The sequence below is a fragment of the Pagrus pagrus genome (assembly GCF_965226575.1).
Source record: "Pagrus pagrus genome assembly, chromosome: 12".
In the NCBI taxonomy this organism is placed as follows: Eukaryota; Metazoa; Chordata; class Actinopteri; order Spariformes; family Sparidae; genus Pagrus; species Pagrus pagrus.
Window position 1 is genome coordinate 26817662 of NC_140196.1, and position 17100 is coordinate 26834761.

Genomic DNA, 17100 nt, shown 5'->3' on the forward strand with positions numbered 1-17100 from the left:
TCCTGCTTCCAGAAACAACTGAGGTGCCTTAGAAAGCCATAAAAAAATCATCCTTTGTTACTCCACAGTTGTGAGAGGAAAAAAGCAAGCAGGGCTGGTTTGTTAGGTCCATGTTAGGCCAAATCGTTCTGTCTGTGTTACTAAGGTGGGAAATGCATGAATTAAAGAGTTCGTCTAGACCTGACCGTGATGAACCCAAGACATGGAGAGTTACAGCTTAGTACACAAAAAAGAGATTCAAACACTAAAATACAAACTAAACTAGGATGGTGCAAAACACCACAGACCCACAGATACAGAGAGAGTGAGGGTACATCCCATTTCTCTTATTTTATATTTCCTCAATCCTTAATCTGCAATTTGCTTTGGTCCACCAACTTGCAAGCCATCCAAAAGCTCTTATTTGTGTTCTGAGGAGCGAGGATCAAGGACTGAGGAGCGATCCTCTGAGGAGCAATAAGCAGAGACACCAGAGCAGCCTTTACTGAAGACATTTTGCCCATGGATACACCCCCTTCATGGATATCAGTTATTGATGTGAAGACAGACAACAGATCAAACTCACTCTCAAGTTTTTTGTTTGTTTTGTGATTCACAATCAAAGATTAAAAAAAATTGTCAGCCTGATTGTAGGTGAACAAAAGGACCACAAACAACTTTCTTCATTTATCAGAAAAATATTCTTTTCATGAGTGACACAAGTTCACAAGTGAGGCTCATCATTCCTGAGCGTTGAGTTTGATATGTTACATCATTCAAATGTTCCCTAATTTCAATAATAATTAACAATAGTAATAATTTTGATTCAACAGATCCATGCCACACACTAGCTAACAGTAAACTGTAACTGCAGCTTTTTCATCCTCTTGTTCTGTTGGATGGCTGCTTGCAACCAGTGTTAGGGCACATTATCACCACCTACTATAACAAAGTGAGAACAGAAAAAAGCTATTGAAGAGGTGCTAAATTATTTAAACAATATTATCATATGTTTATTATTAACACTATGTCAATATTTTATTTTTTGAATATCATTGTCAATATCATAATTGTCAATACTGATAATCGGCAAGACCCGAAGTCTCAATCTAACATGAGTTCAAGGGCTGACACACCATTCTACACACATTTGCTGAGGAAAGATGAGACTCAGTCCCACCCCTCCCTTCTTTCACAGTTTATTGTCATCTGATTAATAATCACATTCATTTGGTGTCAGTTCATAGGTCAAGAGAAAAGATCTTAATCAACTTAATAAATTAGCAAATCATGTCAATATTATTTTCAATCAACAGAAAAATGGTTTGAACAATTATTGTGGTATAGTATGAGTACATTGTAATATTAGAGTCATAGTAGTAGTAGTAGCATTAGTAATGATAATAATAATAATAATAATAATGATAATAATAATAATAATAATAATAATAATATGGAAATTAAAATAATGAAACTAACAACATGTATATCAAAATGCTATTTGTTGATTTCAGCTCTTCATTCAATAGAATCTTACCCATGAAACTACCTGAAAAGTGGTGAGAAGAATCCACTGCTTAAAGTGGCAGTCTCGAAGATTTCCGGAAGCAGCAAATGCAGGTTTATTATTGGACCTCACTGCTTCCCGGAGATCCAGTGTCACCTGTGTGACCTCAGTCAGTTGTCAGTTGGCAGCTTTGTCACACCTCCATTACAACACCACAAGAAAGCGTCTTCTGAGACAGTAATTATAACACTGAATAAAAAATGGTTGCTATAAAAGTAGCATTTTGTACAGACTAGGGTTGGGCAATGTCTGCTTAATGTCTACAGTGAACCATCGTGATGGAAGGTGACATCATTGTATATGAATTTGAGGCACTGTGTTCCCTCAGTGTTGTTGTAAGGCAGCAGTTGCGCATTAGCTCAACACTGTAGCTGTCGCTGTTTCCCAACGTTGCTCTGCTCTGACATGAAACTCTCTCACCCTGCAGAGGAAACTAACCTGTGCCAGGTTTAAAAGCGTCCTCGTCTCCGCACCACATGTCCGAAACTTAGCTTTGTTCAGCCTCATATGCATATAACAACGTCGGCCGACTAGCCAAGGTAAGAAAACTTTGTACAAAAACGGCACGACTGAGAGAAACTGTGGCCTGCGGGAAAAGAAACACTGACAGCAACATGTTTCTTTTCATTTCCTCTCCCCCATATCACAAATAACAACAGCTCTTGCCCTACGGCAACTCTGAGGGGACACACCACTTCATCGTGCTCTCTGATGGGGAGCCTTTTAAATCACGATGTTACGATGGTCAGGGATTAGTCCATGGCTGTCAGCCATCGGCCCAACCCTAGTACATAGTTATTCATTGTCTAACATTAGGCTAACTTATTCTGGTCATTATGATGCGAACCACCTGCTCTCTCTGGCTGACCAACCACTGCTGGGTGAACGCGTCACTAACTGTGCGGCACTTGTGATATTTTCCAGGAAAGTCACCATCGACAGCCAGTGTACATCTTTGACATTACAGCAAATGTAAGGGCTTTCATCAGTAGGCCATAGGTTCAATCATCATTGTGTCACCTCATTTGGCGGTTCCTTGGAATCAACATCACAGAGAAAATGCCTTAATCTTCACACATTGCCACTCTGGTAAAAAATAAGAAAAGGAATAAGGAAAGAAGAAAAAGAAATAGAAAACACTCCACTTCTTAAGGACACTAAGAAGTTTGAAACTTAATGAAGTTAAAATCCCATGCCAAGTTCTTGTCAGTTCTGACTGGAAACACAAACTGGCATGGTTCATGCAGCAAGTAGGGATGTAACAATACCAAAAACTCACGGTACAATATCATCACGATTAATAGTCTACAATACAATATTTATCACAATATTAAATAACCCACGGGTCCACCGATCTCCCCCCCTCTTGTTGTCAGGCAGAGGACTAGGGCCATGAAAATCTCTGTCAGTGTAACTGACACATTATTGTTTCCCAACCGTATGTTCAGTGGTTGTCTGATGTTAATGGGTTAACGTGGTGTTTTTCTTGCAGTTGGTTTGTAAAAACAAACATCCAGCGGCGGAGCTGACACACCGGATTGTGAGTTATAGTTTTCCTGCTGGTGAACACACCAACTGGCTGTCGCAGCTGCAGTGTCTCTGGGTTGGTTAGGTGAAGTAGACCGGCAGGCAGCCCGCCCTTCACACAGCTGGCCTGGTTGCTCCACCTAACGAGCCCAGAAACACTCTTGCAGGGAGTAGCAACTCCGTAGGACCCCGACAGGAGCAGCAGAAGAGAGGGAGAGAGGCCGAAGAGATCAGTGTGGAGAGGTCGGAGTGTTACTGCAGCTCCAACACCACCGAAGACAGACAATGTCAGAGTGAGTTAATAGTTTTAATCAAGCATAGACAACGCAACCAACAACAACAACCAACTCATCTTTTTCCTCCTCCTCTTGCTTTTCCTCCTATTAGGCTTTAATCGTATACAGTTAAAACATTGGGATTCTTCTATTGAAGTTTTATCTGTAGTTGGTGAGTTGGTTAGCTAGTTCTAAATTTTGATGGTGTGGCCTGATGCACTTATGATTTCTGTTGCTCTAACGTTTCTTTAGGTTCATTTTTCAATTTTGTCTTGCAACAACTCTGTGCTTATGCTCTGGTTAGGTTTAGTCACAAAAACCACTTGGTTAGGTTTAGGAAAAGATCATGTTTTCCCTTAAATTCATGTTTTGGTCAGGACAAGCACAGCTGGAGATTGCCCACGTCTCAATAAAAACACTGATTCTGGCAACGCAAAAACGCCTGGAATTGTCCTGACATCTCATCAAAACGATCTGGTCTTTGTTGCTACAAATATGGCCTGAAATTGTCCTGAGGTCTCCTTAAAAGTATCTCATGATGTCACAGTTAAAAAAGTTAAAACGCCATAATTACTTGTCAAAAATCATTAATAAATAAATGTTGAGACACAGTCTCCAACTGCAGTCACTGGCTTGCCAGCCTTCTTGCTTTAAACTCCACCACACATGCAAAATATGAACGGATCAGTGGTTTGCAGAAATGTCAACTGCCAACACTTTCCTTGGCGACAGGGCTGCCTGTGTGGACACATATTCCAATGTTTCTTGTGAGTTTTAGAATTGAGCTTTCAAAAAATTATGACATGTTTAAATAAAGAGTTTCAAAATTAGCAAGCTTAGAGTGGACGTAGTCTGAGATTGAGCAACTTTATTAGCACACAACATTGATATTGGATGGTTCTGCCAAACCCAAGATTATGTTCAATGACAATGTTTTGGGGATTGGTGTTTCAACGGCGTTTGTGTTTGACAACTATGTCACTGTGGTTATGGTGGGAATAACATTTACAGATTGCAGATCTTTGATGGGACATGAACTCCGGTCACCTGTATGAAAGTGAACACACCCAGGAAACCTGACACCACATGCTTTCTTTCTGCCTCACTACATTAAAAGGACACACTATGTCCACAGTGACTGACTGATGCTGAATATTGGCCTGAGACATGAAAAATGCGGTGCACAATCTTTCTCTATGGATACAATTACTAGAATACTTGGTGGCTAATGAGATTTTTCTGCCTGTAGAAACAGCTGTGTATGAGAAACAATCAAAGAATCAACTAATCCTAATTTGAATATTGATTATTGAGCAGAGCACGATTTTTCAAGCATATGCTGTCACGACTGACACGTTTATCATTATAGTCAATAGCAGAATATACGCCACAACTAGGTCTATCAGTCAGTGTTGGACATGTGCTTACTGATCTCACAGTTTAACAGAGGATTATGACAGAAACTATTTGATAATTGCTTAAATGTTGTTATTTTTTTCTGTGATTCAACATTTAGTAGTTGTGTAGAACCCCCTTTGAGACCAATTGTGATTTTGTATTCTTGTATCCTTCTACTTTTATTGCATTAAGTTTGTTCACTGAGCTGACCCATTATCTTGTATTCTAACAAGATTAAAAATATATTTATCCTGGAGATTAGCATAGTTAAGTCTCCCTCTTGTTTCGGCTTTTGTTGCTGCTGCAGCAGGCTTTGATCAGTGTAGCGCGGCGATCCCAGGCTTGGCCTGCCCATCGGAGGCCTGGGTGTGAAATTGGTCTGATGTCATCCCCCATTCTCTACCTTCACCAGCTTTTAGCAGCCGTAATTATATTTCCGCCACAAAGCCCCCATCTCTTTCATTCCATATTCCAAGTTTGACTAGGAAGCATTTAGAGAACTATGGCTAAATTACTCAGTGGGGGGAAGGGGGACTTGATGGGCTGTCTTTTGTCTGACGGAAACACAGGGGACGTCAATACTTTGTGATATGTACTTTTCTTTTCTTTGCTCGTCTGCCCTTTGCCTCTGCCTGTTGGAGAGGTTAAGTTTATGACAAGAGGATGGATGAACTTTAAGTAATAATAATAATACCATTTTTTATGTTTTTCTCATTTCCATACAGGATGTGTCACTGAAATGTTACCGTGGAGACATTTCTCAAACTTTGCTGGCTGTCTCAACAAGCAAACAAGACAATTGTACATCTTACTGTTACTGCTCTCTGTTGAAAAATAAATAAATATATATTATATTATATACACATACATAAATACATACATACATATACATTTATATGTATATGTATGTATGTATGTATGTATGTATGTATGTGTATGTATATATATACATATATATGTATATGTATGTATTTATGTATGTATGTGTATGTATATATATACATATATATGTATATGTATGTATTTATGTATGTATGTGTATGTATATATATACATACATACATACATATACATATATGTATGTATATATATATACACACACATACATACATATACAGTATATACATATATATGTATATGTACAGTATATATATACATATATATGTATATGTATACCTTAAGTTTACCTCCAACTAGCAGTTAGTCTGAAATGTCACTCTTGGGTAGATAGATAGATCAAAGAAGTTAGTAAAGGGACACAGTACATAAGATAAGCACAGCAGAAACATCAGATAGCTTGGAACATCATGTTTACATGGATGAAATCAGATTTACAATTATGCTGTAAAATGAGAACTAAAGAAAAAAGTTTGCCAATTTCACATATTTACACAATGCAAATCAACTGCCAGTTGTCTAGCAGGAAGTGACTGTTGTTGTTAGCACGACGTCATGGTGATTCTGTCTATGTAAAGTAAAGCACAAATTGAGGGGTCATTATTGCTTCAAACACAGTGGCTGACAGATCTTTTAAGCAAGGGATAATGCCTGCAGAGGACAGTTTTGGCCTCCATGATGTCCATTAATTCCTGATAATGGACATTTCCAAGGGCATTATCTTGCTCATGCCATGGTCACTTGCCAAGGCAAAAAAATTAAGACCATACATTTTTTATTATTATTATTTTCAAATTGTCAAATTATAATGTTTTTCACAAGCAAAAAGCCTGTTCCCCTGGCAACACCTGATGGTTGGAATAATAGCTGGAACAATCATTACAATCCCATTAAATTATTTTGTAATGTATACATTTTGCACTACTCCAGTAAATTGGATGAAAATTAGATGCTACTTCATAAACTAATAAATTAATCCGCTCAGCTCTTCAACTCAGCTATTAGCCAGAAAGCTGATGTTATGCTAGCAAGATTCAAGTCAATAACATTGCGTACGGTTGACAAACATTAAATGTGATTTGACGGTATGTTTAACAACCAGACAAGCTAGCTAGCCAGCCTCGTCCTTGTTTTCAGATCAAAATCAAACAGATGATAGTCCATGTGTTCTGTCAGCCGCAGCCACAGAGACGAGTTGAATAGTGAATAGAATGAGAGATGATTGCTTGTGTTCAGAGGGGCAGTGTGGGCGACATCTTGCAGCTTGTTTGTTACAGGCGCCACCCTGTGTTGTTCAGAGGATGATGCACTGCCAATCATTTCAGATACACGCTACAACACATTCATTCAGAACCATGAACTATTGTAGTTTCACAGGTGCCATATATGAAAAGTTACTTAATACCGAATAGCCAATCAGACACTTTTGTTATATCAAACCATTAGGGTGTTGAGCTTTGGATGGAGGATGGGAATGTGGCACATTTAACCTTTATGTAGTTTAACCGGGCACATCTTTTGTTAACCACAGTCTCTCACTTATCTTAACCAAAGTAGGTGTTATGACACTGGCATCTACAGAACAGAAGAATACATTTAGTCCAAATGGTTTGATGATGATTTCAAGAGGTTGTATGTGATCGTTGTTGACATCAAGTCACAATAAGCCTGTCAATCAGAGCCACAATAACAACAAATTTGAGAAATATGTTTCAGTGTGAACAGAATGTAATTGGTATGAACCCTCAGATTCATGATGAACATCAGTAAAAGTTGCCTCCTTACGACTGTGGATTTGGAATATCTCCTGTTCTCCACAGTGGGAACAAGACAGGAAAAAGTCGTCCATTTCTCACCATTTCTTGGCTGCAGTGTTTTCACCTGCTGCTTTTTGCATGGACACCCAGAGCATTTTGATCTTCGTCCAGGTTCTCTGGCCACGGCACCAGCCACCACCACCACCCCCACTTTACTAAACCCCTTGACACCTCCTTTCTACTGACAGTCCCACATTGTGCATAGAAACCCAGCTCCTAGCTGTTTCCCCCTTCCCTTGCACAAGTCAAGAGTAGCTCAGTTCATCAAGTCAGCGACCGTTGGGCTATACTTCCACATACAAGCCAGCTAAGAAAGGAAATGTAGATGAGGGCTCCTGCTGCCGTTCACAGAGCCAGTGTCAATGCTGCTGCTGCTGCTGCTGCCAAGGGACACGTAACAGACAACTCTCTGGCTTTTTGTTGATGGATCTCCCACTGCTCTCCATATTTCTTTTTCCTTTTCTGTTTCATTTTTCTCGACTGTTTCTCCACATCGCTCAGATATTCAGGTAAACAAATAGGAGCGTGAAGTTCAGAGATTGCACTGATGCTGTTGGAGGACATATTTAATTTTGCTACTGGATCAGTTGTGGAGAGGAGTTGTTTTGGGTTTGCAGATAAATTTGACTTCACACCTTTAGCCTTCATCAGTGTTAGTTTGTGTACGTATTTTTCCTCCTGCAATGTTCTGTGCATTGTGTCACAGACTTTTGTCGTGTGTCCCAAACAAACTGATCGGGACACTGAGGTGAATACGCTAATCAAAGTAGTAACTAAATCGTTTGTAGTTTACAAATTTCACTTTTCGTCTTTTTTCACCACTTCATGCAGTCACACAGACGTGATAAAACACTCAGAACTATTATACTAGCATTTTTGCAGTATTTTGCATATTTGTTGTGTCATTTTTAGAATCAGAATCAAGTGTATTTCTACATAGGAGTAATTTGCAAGACAGAGGCACTTTAATGGAAACTACATATTGAAAAATGGACTGAATAACCTTCATCATCAAAGATTCCATTTGGTACTGGCTAAAAATGTTCACTGTTTAAGAGTTACAATAACTTTCAAAGAAATTGATGTGGGGAGTTATTGTGTAAGGGTATGAATGCAGCTAAGCTATGCTACCAAAATCTGTTGTCATTTGTTTTGTTGAACCTTGTATTGGACGTTGTCTCCACAGTCGCAGTTGATGAGAACCTGGTATCATTGTAGTTATTATTAACTGGCTTTGCTGATGCCTATTTATTCTTACATTGTTTCTCAGTGACCAGTTCTGTTCTCATTCAAAAAGTGGGTTTCATATTTTATTGGTGTGATCAAGCAAAATTCAGCAGAAAAACGTGGGTTTGCACAATGCTCAAAAGAGAGGGGCCCACTGCCCACATGACTCTGATCCATACCGCTGAATATCAGTGAAAACTGTCCATGTTGGCTGATTTTTGTGTTTTCATACCAGTATCATATGTAATTGTAGACTGAAATGGTTGTTTTGAAAAACTACATTATAAAGAAATGCATTGTCACCACACCTGAAATCATGCTGATGATCTCAATTCCTCATAAATTGACATTTTGAATATGTGGTTCATAATTTACTTGTGTCTATGGGTATAATAAAAACACTGGATTAGATATTGATAATATAAAAAAAAAACAAATCATGTAGATGCTGCCCTGTAGTGATCCTGTACGTCACAAAGCTAAAAAACTCATCTGACAAAGATCAGAGCAGTTTTGCAGTTCCCAGTGATATTCTGTAATAATGAGCATTCTGGATGACAAAGTCCTGGAGATTTGACCACTACTAAATTCCCTGCTTTAATGTAATAAAGCACAATGTAGCTTCATAGTCAAGTGCATACTCATTGCATCAGAATGGTGTTGAGCCCAAATGGAGCGGAACTCCAGGAAGATTTTCAGTGCTCTGAGGTGGTTATGGAAAAGTCATGGAAATAGTAAAGTTGTGTGAATTGACTCCAGAGCCACTGCAGACATGAATATTTAAGTGAAAATGCTCTTTACCAGTAAAACCAGATGGTTACAGATGCTGAACTGTTTGGGGTCAAAGCAATCTGCTCCCACTGATCACTCCACTCCCTCAGCACACTGAATCTTTAATCCTGCTTAGCTCAGCTTACACTGTTTCCTGAATCTTCACATGTTCAGTATGGATAGCTATGTTTAAAATGTGTAAAATGGGTGACCTCTGATCGGAGTCAGAATAAGGAAAACGACTACCAGTGTACAAAAATCACTTTTATCTGGAATGTATCTGTAGCTGCATGCTTTATGTGTGTCCCTTTCCCTTACATCACTCTGACACTATAGCCCACTGTGTGCTATAGCAATCAATTTTATCTTAAATTATATTCTAACTTTTCTGGAACATTGCCCTTTTTAACATGCGAGGCAGCCATGTACCACTGTAAATCATATGACATGAGACTGAATTTTTTTCAATATAATAATATACATTTTTTTTTTATGAATGATTAATAAACAGTATGGTTGTGTTAATATTCTTGCACCAAAGTTGAATAAAAAAAAAAATTGGATCAAAAATCATTGTCATGATTGTATTTTTTATGGACGCTCAAATTTTCAGCTGATAAAGAAAATTGTTGTAAAATGTGCATCATTTGAACGTGATTGTGATTTTAAAAAAAATGCTTTGAGCTTAAAGGAGCACTATGTAGCTTCAGAGAATAAGTTCAAACTCAACATTTTAATATCTACAATATTAATGAGGTAATAATACAAACTATTTTTTCCATAAGTGAATAAAGCAGCTGTTCTCAGAGGAAAATAAGCTCCCAGTTTGAAGCTAGCAAGGTGGCAGGGTCCGCCACATATAAACAAAGTAAACCCGTATAAAGTGTGTTGTCCTTTAAGGTCAATTTGTTTATTCAGTCATGAAAACAAAGAGAGTTTGATTATTTAGTTTGTTTAGGCAGAAAAAAAATCAGCCAATGAAGACCTTTCTCTGCTCATTAACATTTCTGCCAAAAAACTACAGACTGCTCCTTTAAAATCTGAGCCTAAAATACACAGGAGGCTTTGATGACAAGTGATAACTTGGGCTTTTAATTCAACAGCGTCATCATGTTGAAGATGACGTGTGGATGTATTGGTGAATACTAGAAGTGTCCTCCATGTTGTGTCTGCGTCTTCAGCTCTCATTGTTGTTTCCTTCATTATCAAGATATTTCAAGAAAACCACCCGCAGTCACTTCACAGCGAAATCTGAAATATTCGAGCCATTGTTGTGTGTAGAACATTTTCTCCTGATGTGTGTTTAAGATCAAATAATAAAATAACCTTATGAAAAGTCAAATTTGCACCGTTGTCTTTTATTGACCATCACACCATTAGGATATGAATTATTTACATAGCATCATATAAAAGAGACACCGCTGAATGTGTTCATTATTTAATCATTTAAAATCCTGATGTCACAACCCTTCATAGAAAACACAGCTGCTCTGTCTTTATAACACTGTCAATATTTTAGTCCGCATTTACAACTTTCAGCAGGAGCCCGTCCGGGTTTCTGACTAAACACAAGAAACACGGACTCCCTGTAAGGCAGAAGACAAAATAAAAAATATATTTATTCACAGCATCGTCATAGCACGATTTGGTTCGGATCCACGTGAAGTAGACCCGACAAAGGCCTGTCAGTGTAGCATTCAGACAGAAAGGCTTTTTAGACTAAAAGAATAGGCGACGTGAACGCCTCAGAGCCCCGTTTCTATATGGCCATGCAGGCCTATAGGTATTCACCGCATCATAAATAAGCTTATAATGGTCTTTGTTATAAACAGATAAAACGTTGCTTATTTTCTTCGACATTCCTAAAAGTAGGCGCTCGTGACGGCCTATAGGTCCACGGTCCGGCCCCGCGGCGCGGTGCCAGAGTCAGCAGACAGCAGCGTGTGAAGGACTGAAGGGCCCTGCTGGTGACAGTCTGGCTCTGAAACATATGAACTGTTGTCAGCAGCAGGCTAAAGGCTGGGTTTGGAAAAATCCGAATGTGCTGGAAATTAAACGGACGTTTCAGATGTGTGGCCCCTGCGCCTTCACGGGAAATACACGAGCTGTCCGTCAGCAATACTCAAATCAAAAAACAAATTCAAATCAAGATTTTAATGGGCTACTGTGTGCAGTTTGTGAAGGCTTGTGCGGTATTAAAACACGACCCATCCTTTAATTCCAGGTATAAATTGTGTCGATACAGTTTCACATTGTTTTGGGCCCTTTAAAGGCGGCAGAAGGCTCCTCTCACACAGACAGCACACCTGCAGGTCTGCTCAACATTCACGCCAGCAGGCCGCAGACACAAACAGAAGGAAGAAGAAAAAGAGCAAAAAAAACAGCCGATAAAGTCAGAAAGAACGAAACAACAGCGGACAACACAGAGCAGGCTGCTCGTCGCTGCGCACTCCCCACAATGCAGCCGAAACAAATCTTTGGATCTCAGCATATAGTTTTTCAATAAAGTTCATCAGACACAACAGTTGCCGCTGACGGTAAACAGGGCTGCAGGGCCGCTGTCCAGTCCACCTGTCAAACCATCGCTTCAGATGTCTGATGGGAGCTGCGTGTCTCCTATCAGTTGGATGTTTCCACTGCGCTACAATGTTCAGGCTGAGGCTGAGCGGCTCTCAGTCAGGCCTGCTCTGCCTGCACTGAGGGTGCTACTGACACAGTACAGCCTATATGTGACTGCACTACATTTTATTTCCGAGGGCAAAATGGCAGCATGCAGGCACCGTGTAGAGTTCACGTGTATTGGCACTTTCCAAACATCTGGCTTTAAAAATGTGCAGTTTACCGTCCAGATGCGTGCGCGCCTCTTCGGACCCTCACATTAGCCCCTGCATCAGCCTGCATGCTCACAGGCTACTGATGTTAATGAATAAACTATGAGCACAGTGAAGATGTCTGACGTCAATTTCAATTCATTTCTATTTTTACATTTTTCAGAAAAGATCTTAAATGATTTTTATTCATCAGCGTATGATCTTAATCCTACACACGTGTGTCTAAAATGAACCCTGGTTTGCCTCATCTGGTAATGGCTGCTCAATTTTAGCAAACAAATAATAAACGTTTAATACACGCAACATCCAAACAGTCTGTGAGGGAGCAGCAGGCTCATGAACGTAACATGGAATTTGGTTTTACATTCAAACCCACATCACTGATGTCGCCATAGGATGCCCTGCAGTGGATGCTGCATGCTTACATGTTAACAGCATGTTTATTTGGACCTCTGAACGCACAGGTGCTGTGGTTTGTGGGTTGTGACAGGTGTATAGCTGCCGGGGACTTGAACGCAGCACCATCTTTGAACTGGACATCGTCACGGCTACAGCTCTGCGGACACACAGCCACACAGTCACACGCACTGTCTGCATACACACCACAGAGAAACACAATGTCACAGTATCGTCTCTTGATTCTTAAATATGAATGCTGGTACTGAGGTGATTATTGTGCGTGGTTCCGAGCCCACGCCCTGCCCCGTGGCTCCTCTAGTCGCTGTCCGACTTGCCGTCCTTGGCCGTGGAGTGGTCGTACAGTCCCTGCGCCATGAGGTGCAGCGCCAGAGAGTTTTTACTTGCGTTGGTTTTCTTGATTTTGGCCCGTTTGTTCTGAAACCAGATTTTGATCTGAGACTCGTTGAGGCAAAGTTCCTGGGCCAGGCTCTGTCTGCGCTGCTCCGTCAGGTACCGGCTGCCCTGGAACTCAGTCTTTAACCGGCGGAGCTGCTCCTCGGTGAAGGCCGTCCGCGGTCTCTTGTCCTCTTTAGTCGGGATCGGCGCCTTCTTTGGTTTGCGGGATCTGGGACCTTGAGTGAAGACAAAAACGAGAGCCAGTGGTTTTTATTAAATCACAGGTAGGCTCGGTTCTAACCAAGCTCACTGCTCCCAGAACTAATATTCTAATTAGTGCGTAAACTCAGAAGGTGTCACACACAGACGGAATAAATGATTTTGTTGTGACACCAGAGGGAAGGAAGGTCAGCAAGTTAATAATGTGTGTGTGTGTGTGTGTGTGTGTGTGTGTGTGTGTGTGTGTGTGAGAGAGAGAGAGAGAGAGAGAGAGAGAGAGAGTAATGTACTGTGTATCTTGGAATTAGACGGAGGATATTGGGTTTATAGAGCAACAACCATCAAGTTTGAGGGGAGGCTGCCTGTCCTGTCCTCGAGCTCTGCTGCTGCACACTTTGGTGAGCACGGGGGGAGGAGGGTGCAGATGGGGGTGGGGTTATCGGGATATGATGGAGGATGGGGGAGTTAGGCGCCTCTTTCCCTCCCTGTTACCATAGGAACTCTTTTTTTTGGTAAGTATATCCAATAAGAGTAATAAAGAGTCACAATCCGCGTTTGTTTCTATAATATCCAGACGTTTCTATCAGGAGGAATTGATAAACAAACACAGCAGAATGGAGAGAGAACGTGTTGTAGCGCTGACAAAAACCACAGCAGGCCTGAATCAATTGTGCCCCCACAGCCTCTGAGAGGTGTCCAGAGCGCACTGAGGAGGAAAAGGCTGCGTGCCTTTAAAAACAATCAATTCTCTTTTTTACACTCTTTTCACACAAATCTGATACAATCTTATTTTCTTTCATTCGTTTGCTCACAGCTCTGCCTCGTACTGCAGGCCTCACACTGCAGGGGAGAAGCTGCTGACCTCTTTGTGGTCATCTCCATAAGTTAACGTGGGCCTTCACCGAAACTTTTTTGCGTCCTCATACAACAATAAAACAGAATACGTGACCGTCTTTTTTTTTTTTTTTGCTTCGGCCCGACCTCTCCTCAAACGCATCTTCGATAGATTGCAAGAATCTTTTCCTCCGCTGGTTTATTGTGGACTAAATGATTTAACGCTCAGTGCAGTTTCTAAATCATGACAAAGGAAAAGTCCAAGTTCACCGTGCATCACTTTAACATGAGCCCAGCTCACCACAGCACGTTTACTTTATTCACACACATCGAATAATAAGCTGTTTGGCCTTTTCAGTGCTCAGACTGTGATGAGTGGGACTCGTCAGGAGAAAATGCTTTATGGCAGACTGAACTGCAGAGCGCTTCAGATGCAATCATTTCATATCCCGACATGAACATGCAGCCAAAATGACTTTTATTTATTTTATTTCGTTGGGGGTGAAGGGGCTTTAAAGTTCCGTTGTTCAGCATTTAACGTCGAATCGTTGTCTTCAGGGACCCTCGGCCCTCACTTTTTAGACCCCCCCATTGTCAAAAAATATGCTAATGTGTTATCAACAAAGAAGACTGAGGAACAATGGCGTTAAACTTGGTTTTAGCCCGATCCTCCGCATTATTAACTTTACTTTCGACTCATATTTCATTTCTTCATTATTTCCTCAACACTTTCGATGACACCTCCTCGTCTCCTCCGTTTTATCGTCATTTTAAGGCCAAACTCCACATCGAATGAAATCCAGAGCAACTCCCAATTAGTTTTTAATCTTATTTTAAAGTTCTTTCTTCCCTGTGAAATAGGTTGTTGTCTATTCTGATAGGCCTGCTGTCATTTGTGAAAAATATTTAAAGTATGAAATAACTAATAACGATGTTGAATATTAAATTAGAATAAGTATTAGATTATAGTGCAGCAATAATTCGATTGTCGATTGTTAGGAGGGATCTGTGAATGAAGTGGGAGTGAGGCTCGCGTCAGGAAAAGAAAAAAAGCCTCTCGCTCTGTTTGGGTTTTTTTGGGTTTTCTTTTTTTTCGCCTCTACAGGTTTTAAACTTGAAAATGATTCACACGGAGCTTTTCTCTGCCTCATTTCTGCAGCTCAGCCCCTTTTTAACCGACTCACATGAACTAAGTGCTCCTGATTAACACCATGTATTTATCTGTTCTTTCTTCCATTTAACGGCAGTTAGCTGAGCGGGTTCTACCAACCTGATGATGGACGGTCTGAGTAGCGGGTACAATACACCCAGGCTGGCCACAGCATCGGCTTGGCCGCAGGGGCCGAGCTGGCTTGGGGGTTGCGGAAGCGGTCCCCACCGCCCCCCCGGCCCTTCACAGCCACATCAGCGGCTATCGGGTCAGGCCTCCTGGCCTCAGTGTCCGGATGCCGGTCGTCGGATGCTCCCGTGTTCTCCTCCTCGCCTCCGGCTCCACCCTGCTGCGGGTTGCCAGTTTTGGAGGACTTTCTCTCTTGCGCCTCTCTTCGTATGATCACTCCCAGACTGTCTCCCTCCCGAACCAAAGTCCCGTTCTTCCTCTTTCGTCCGAAGTCCGGCCTTAAAATGTTGTCAATATTAAAGTTGGAGATCCTGTGGGACTGCTGGTTGCCGGGTGGCTGGAGGAGAGGCAGCATGGCCCGGTTGGACTGCTCCTCGCAGTCCTCGGGGCGCTCCGGGTCTCGTCGAGCAGTTTCTTCCATAATGATGAAGCCTGTTCCCCTCAGCACCTCTCTCTCTCTCTGCACCCTTCAACAAAGTAGTATTTCCAGTTTTGTGCTGCGTCCCGGTCACTTAAAAAAAAAAAATCAATTAGTCTAATTACTAGTCTATTTTTTCGATCCGAAAAACCAAAACGGCGATGAGAAAAAATATTCCCTGTCGCGGCAGATAGTTTATAATGTGTTTTGCTGTGAAAACGCGCCTCTTATGATTTTGACAAAGAAGAATCATGCTCCAGCTCCTGGTGGAGTCCCCATGGCTCGACTCAAATGCGCCAGTGTTTTGTAGAAAAATAGTGGAAACAGATGAATGAAATAGAATCTGTTGAATTCTTCAGGTTCCCTGCACACAATTATTGACGCCTCCAGCAGCACTAAACTGCCCTCATAAAGACGCCGCTCAAATACTTTCTCTACGGATTTTGGTTGTCATTTCTGATTGGCTGCGAGACGCTGCGATGACGTTGTACTACAGGCCTCTCAGACACGTGCCTCGGACCAATAAAGCTGGAGAGATGGCGTCATGTGAGGATCCCGGAATTCCCTCGAGGAGCAAATTAATTCAATCCGCTCAGTTGATGATGCGTTCAGGTTACAGCACAAAAATCTCCTCCCTTGAACGCAGGGCGCAGATGGAAAAGGCCACGAGTTCAAAATAATGTTCAGCACAGCTGGCGGTAAAAAGCGACCTAATTAAAGCCCCTCTCACTTTGAATCATCACGTGAGCATTATGTTATTATTAAGACAAACCAATAATGTCACCTCGCAACACACAGGCTCATCTGTCCGTGGAAACAATTAACATGACCAGTCAAAGACACACACTGATGGCAGAGGCTGACGGGCAAGGTGCTGAACTTAAGGAGCAATTGGGCTTCAGCATCTTGCCAATATGCGGCCCAGGGAATCGAACCAGCCACCGATTACTGGACGACCCGCTCTCGTAAGCTGCAGCCACTGAGTGTCTTCATACATCCAAGTTGTTGTGAGAACTGGTCAGCAGCTACAATTTCAGTTCATGGATGCCCGGTATGGGCTGCACAGGTTACACCAAACACACTACAACTTAGTCCTGTTTACACTGAATAGGAATAACCATTCAACAGATACATGGAGTTGATGGATGTGGTCGGTATTCCCTGACGAAAGTGCTCGTAGACAAGCCCAGCCCAGCTGTAGCAGAC

General features: G+C 41.4%; 1 protein-coding gene across 1 annotated transcript; it reads right to left on the minus strand.

Annotated features, from left to right (window-relative positions):
• Positions 1–10810: 10810 nt before the first annotated feature.
• Positions 10811–16255, minus strand: LOC311266427 (homeobox protein engrailed-2b-like). The gene is made up of 2 exons (XM_084368779.1): positions 15408–16255; positions 10811–13320 (listed from the first exon to the last, which is right to left on the minus strand). Exons 1-2 carry the CDS (start codon positions 15895–15897, stop codon positions 13004–13006), a joined length of 807 nt encoding a protein of 268 aa, XP_084224905.1. The 5' UTR covers positions 15898–16255; the 3' UTR covers positions 10811–13003.
• Positions 16256–17100: the final 845 nt, after the last annotated feature.

Bases quoted from the DNA above. Each gene is read 5' to 3' on its own strand.
- LOC311266427 (XM_084368779.1), bottom strand. From the start codon at position 15,897: ATGGAAGAAACTGCTCGACGAGACCCGGAGCGCCCCGAGGACTGCGAG. The intron at 13,321-15,407 runs GTTGGTAGAACC...TCTTCACTCAAG, and splicing joins CTCAGACCGTCCATCATCAG to GTCCCAGATCCCGCAAACCA.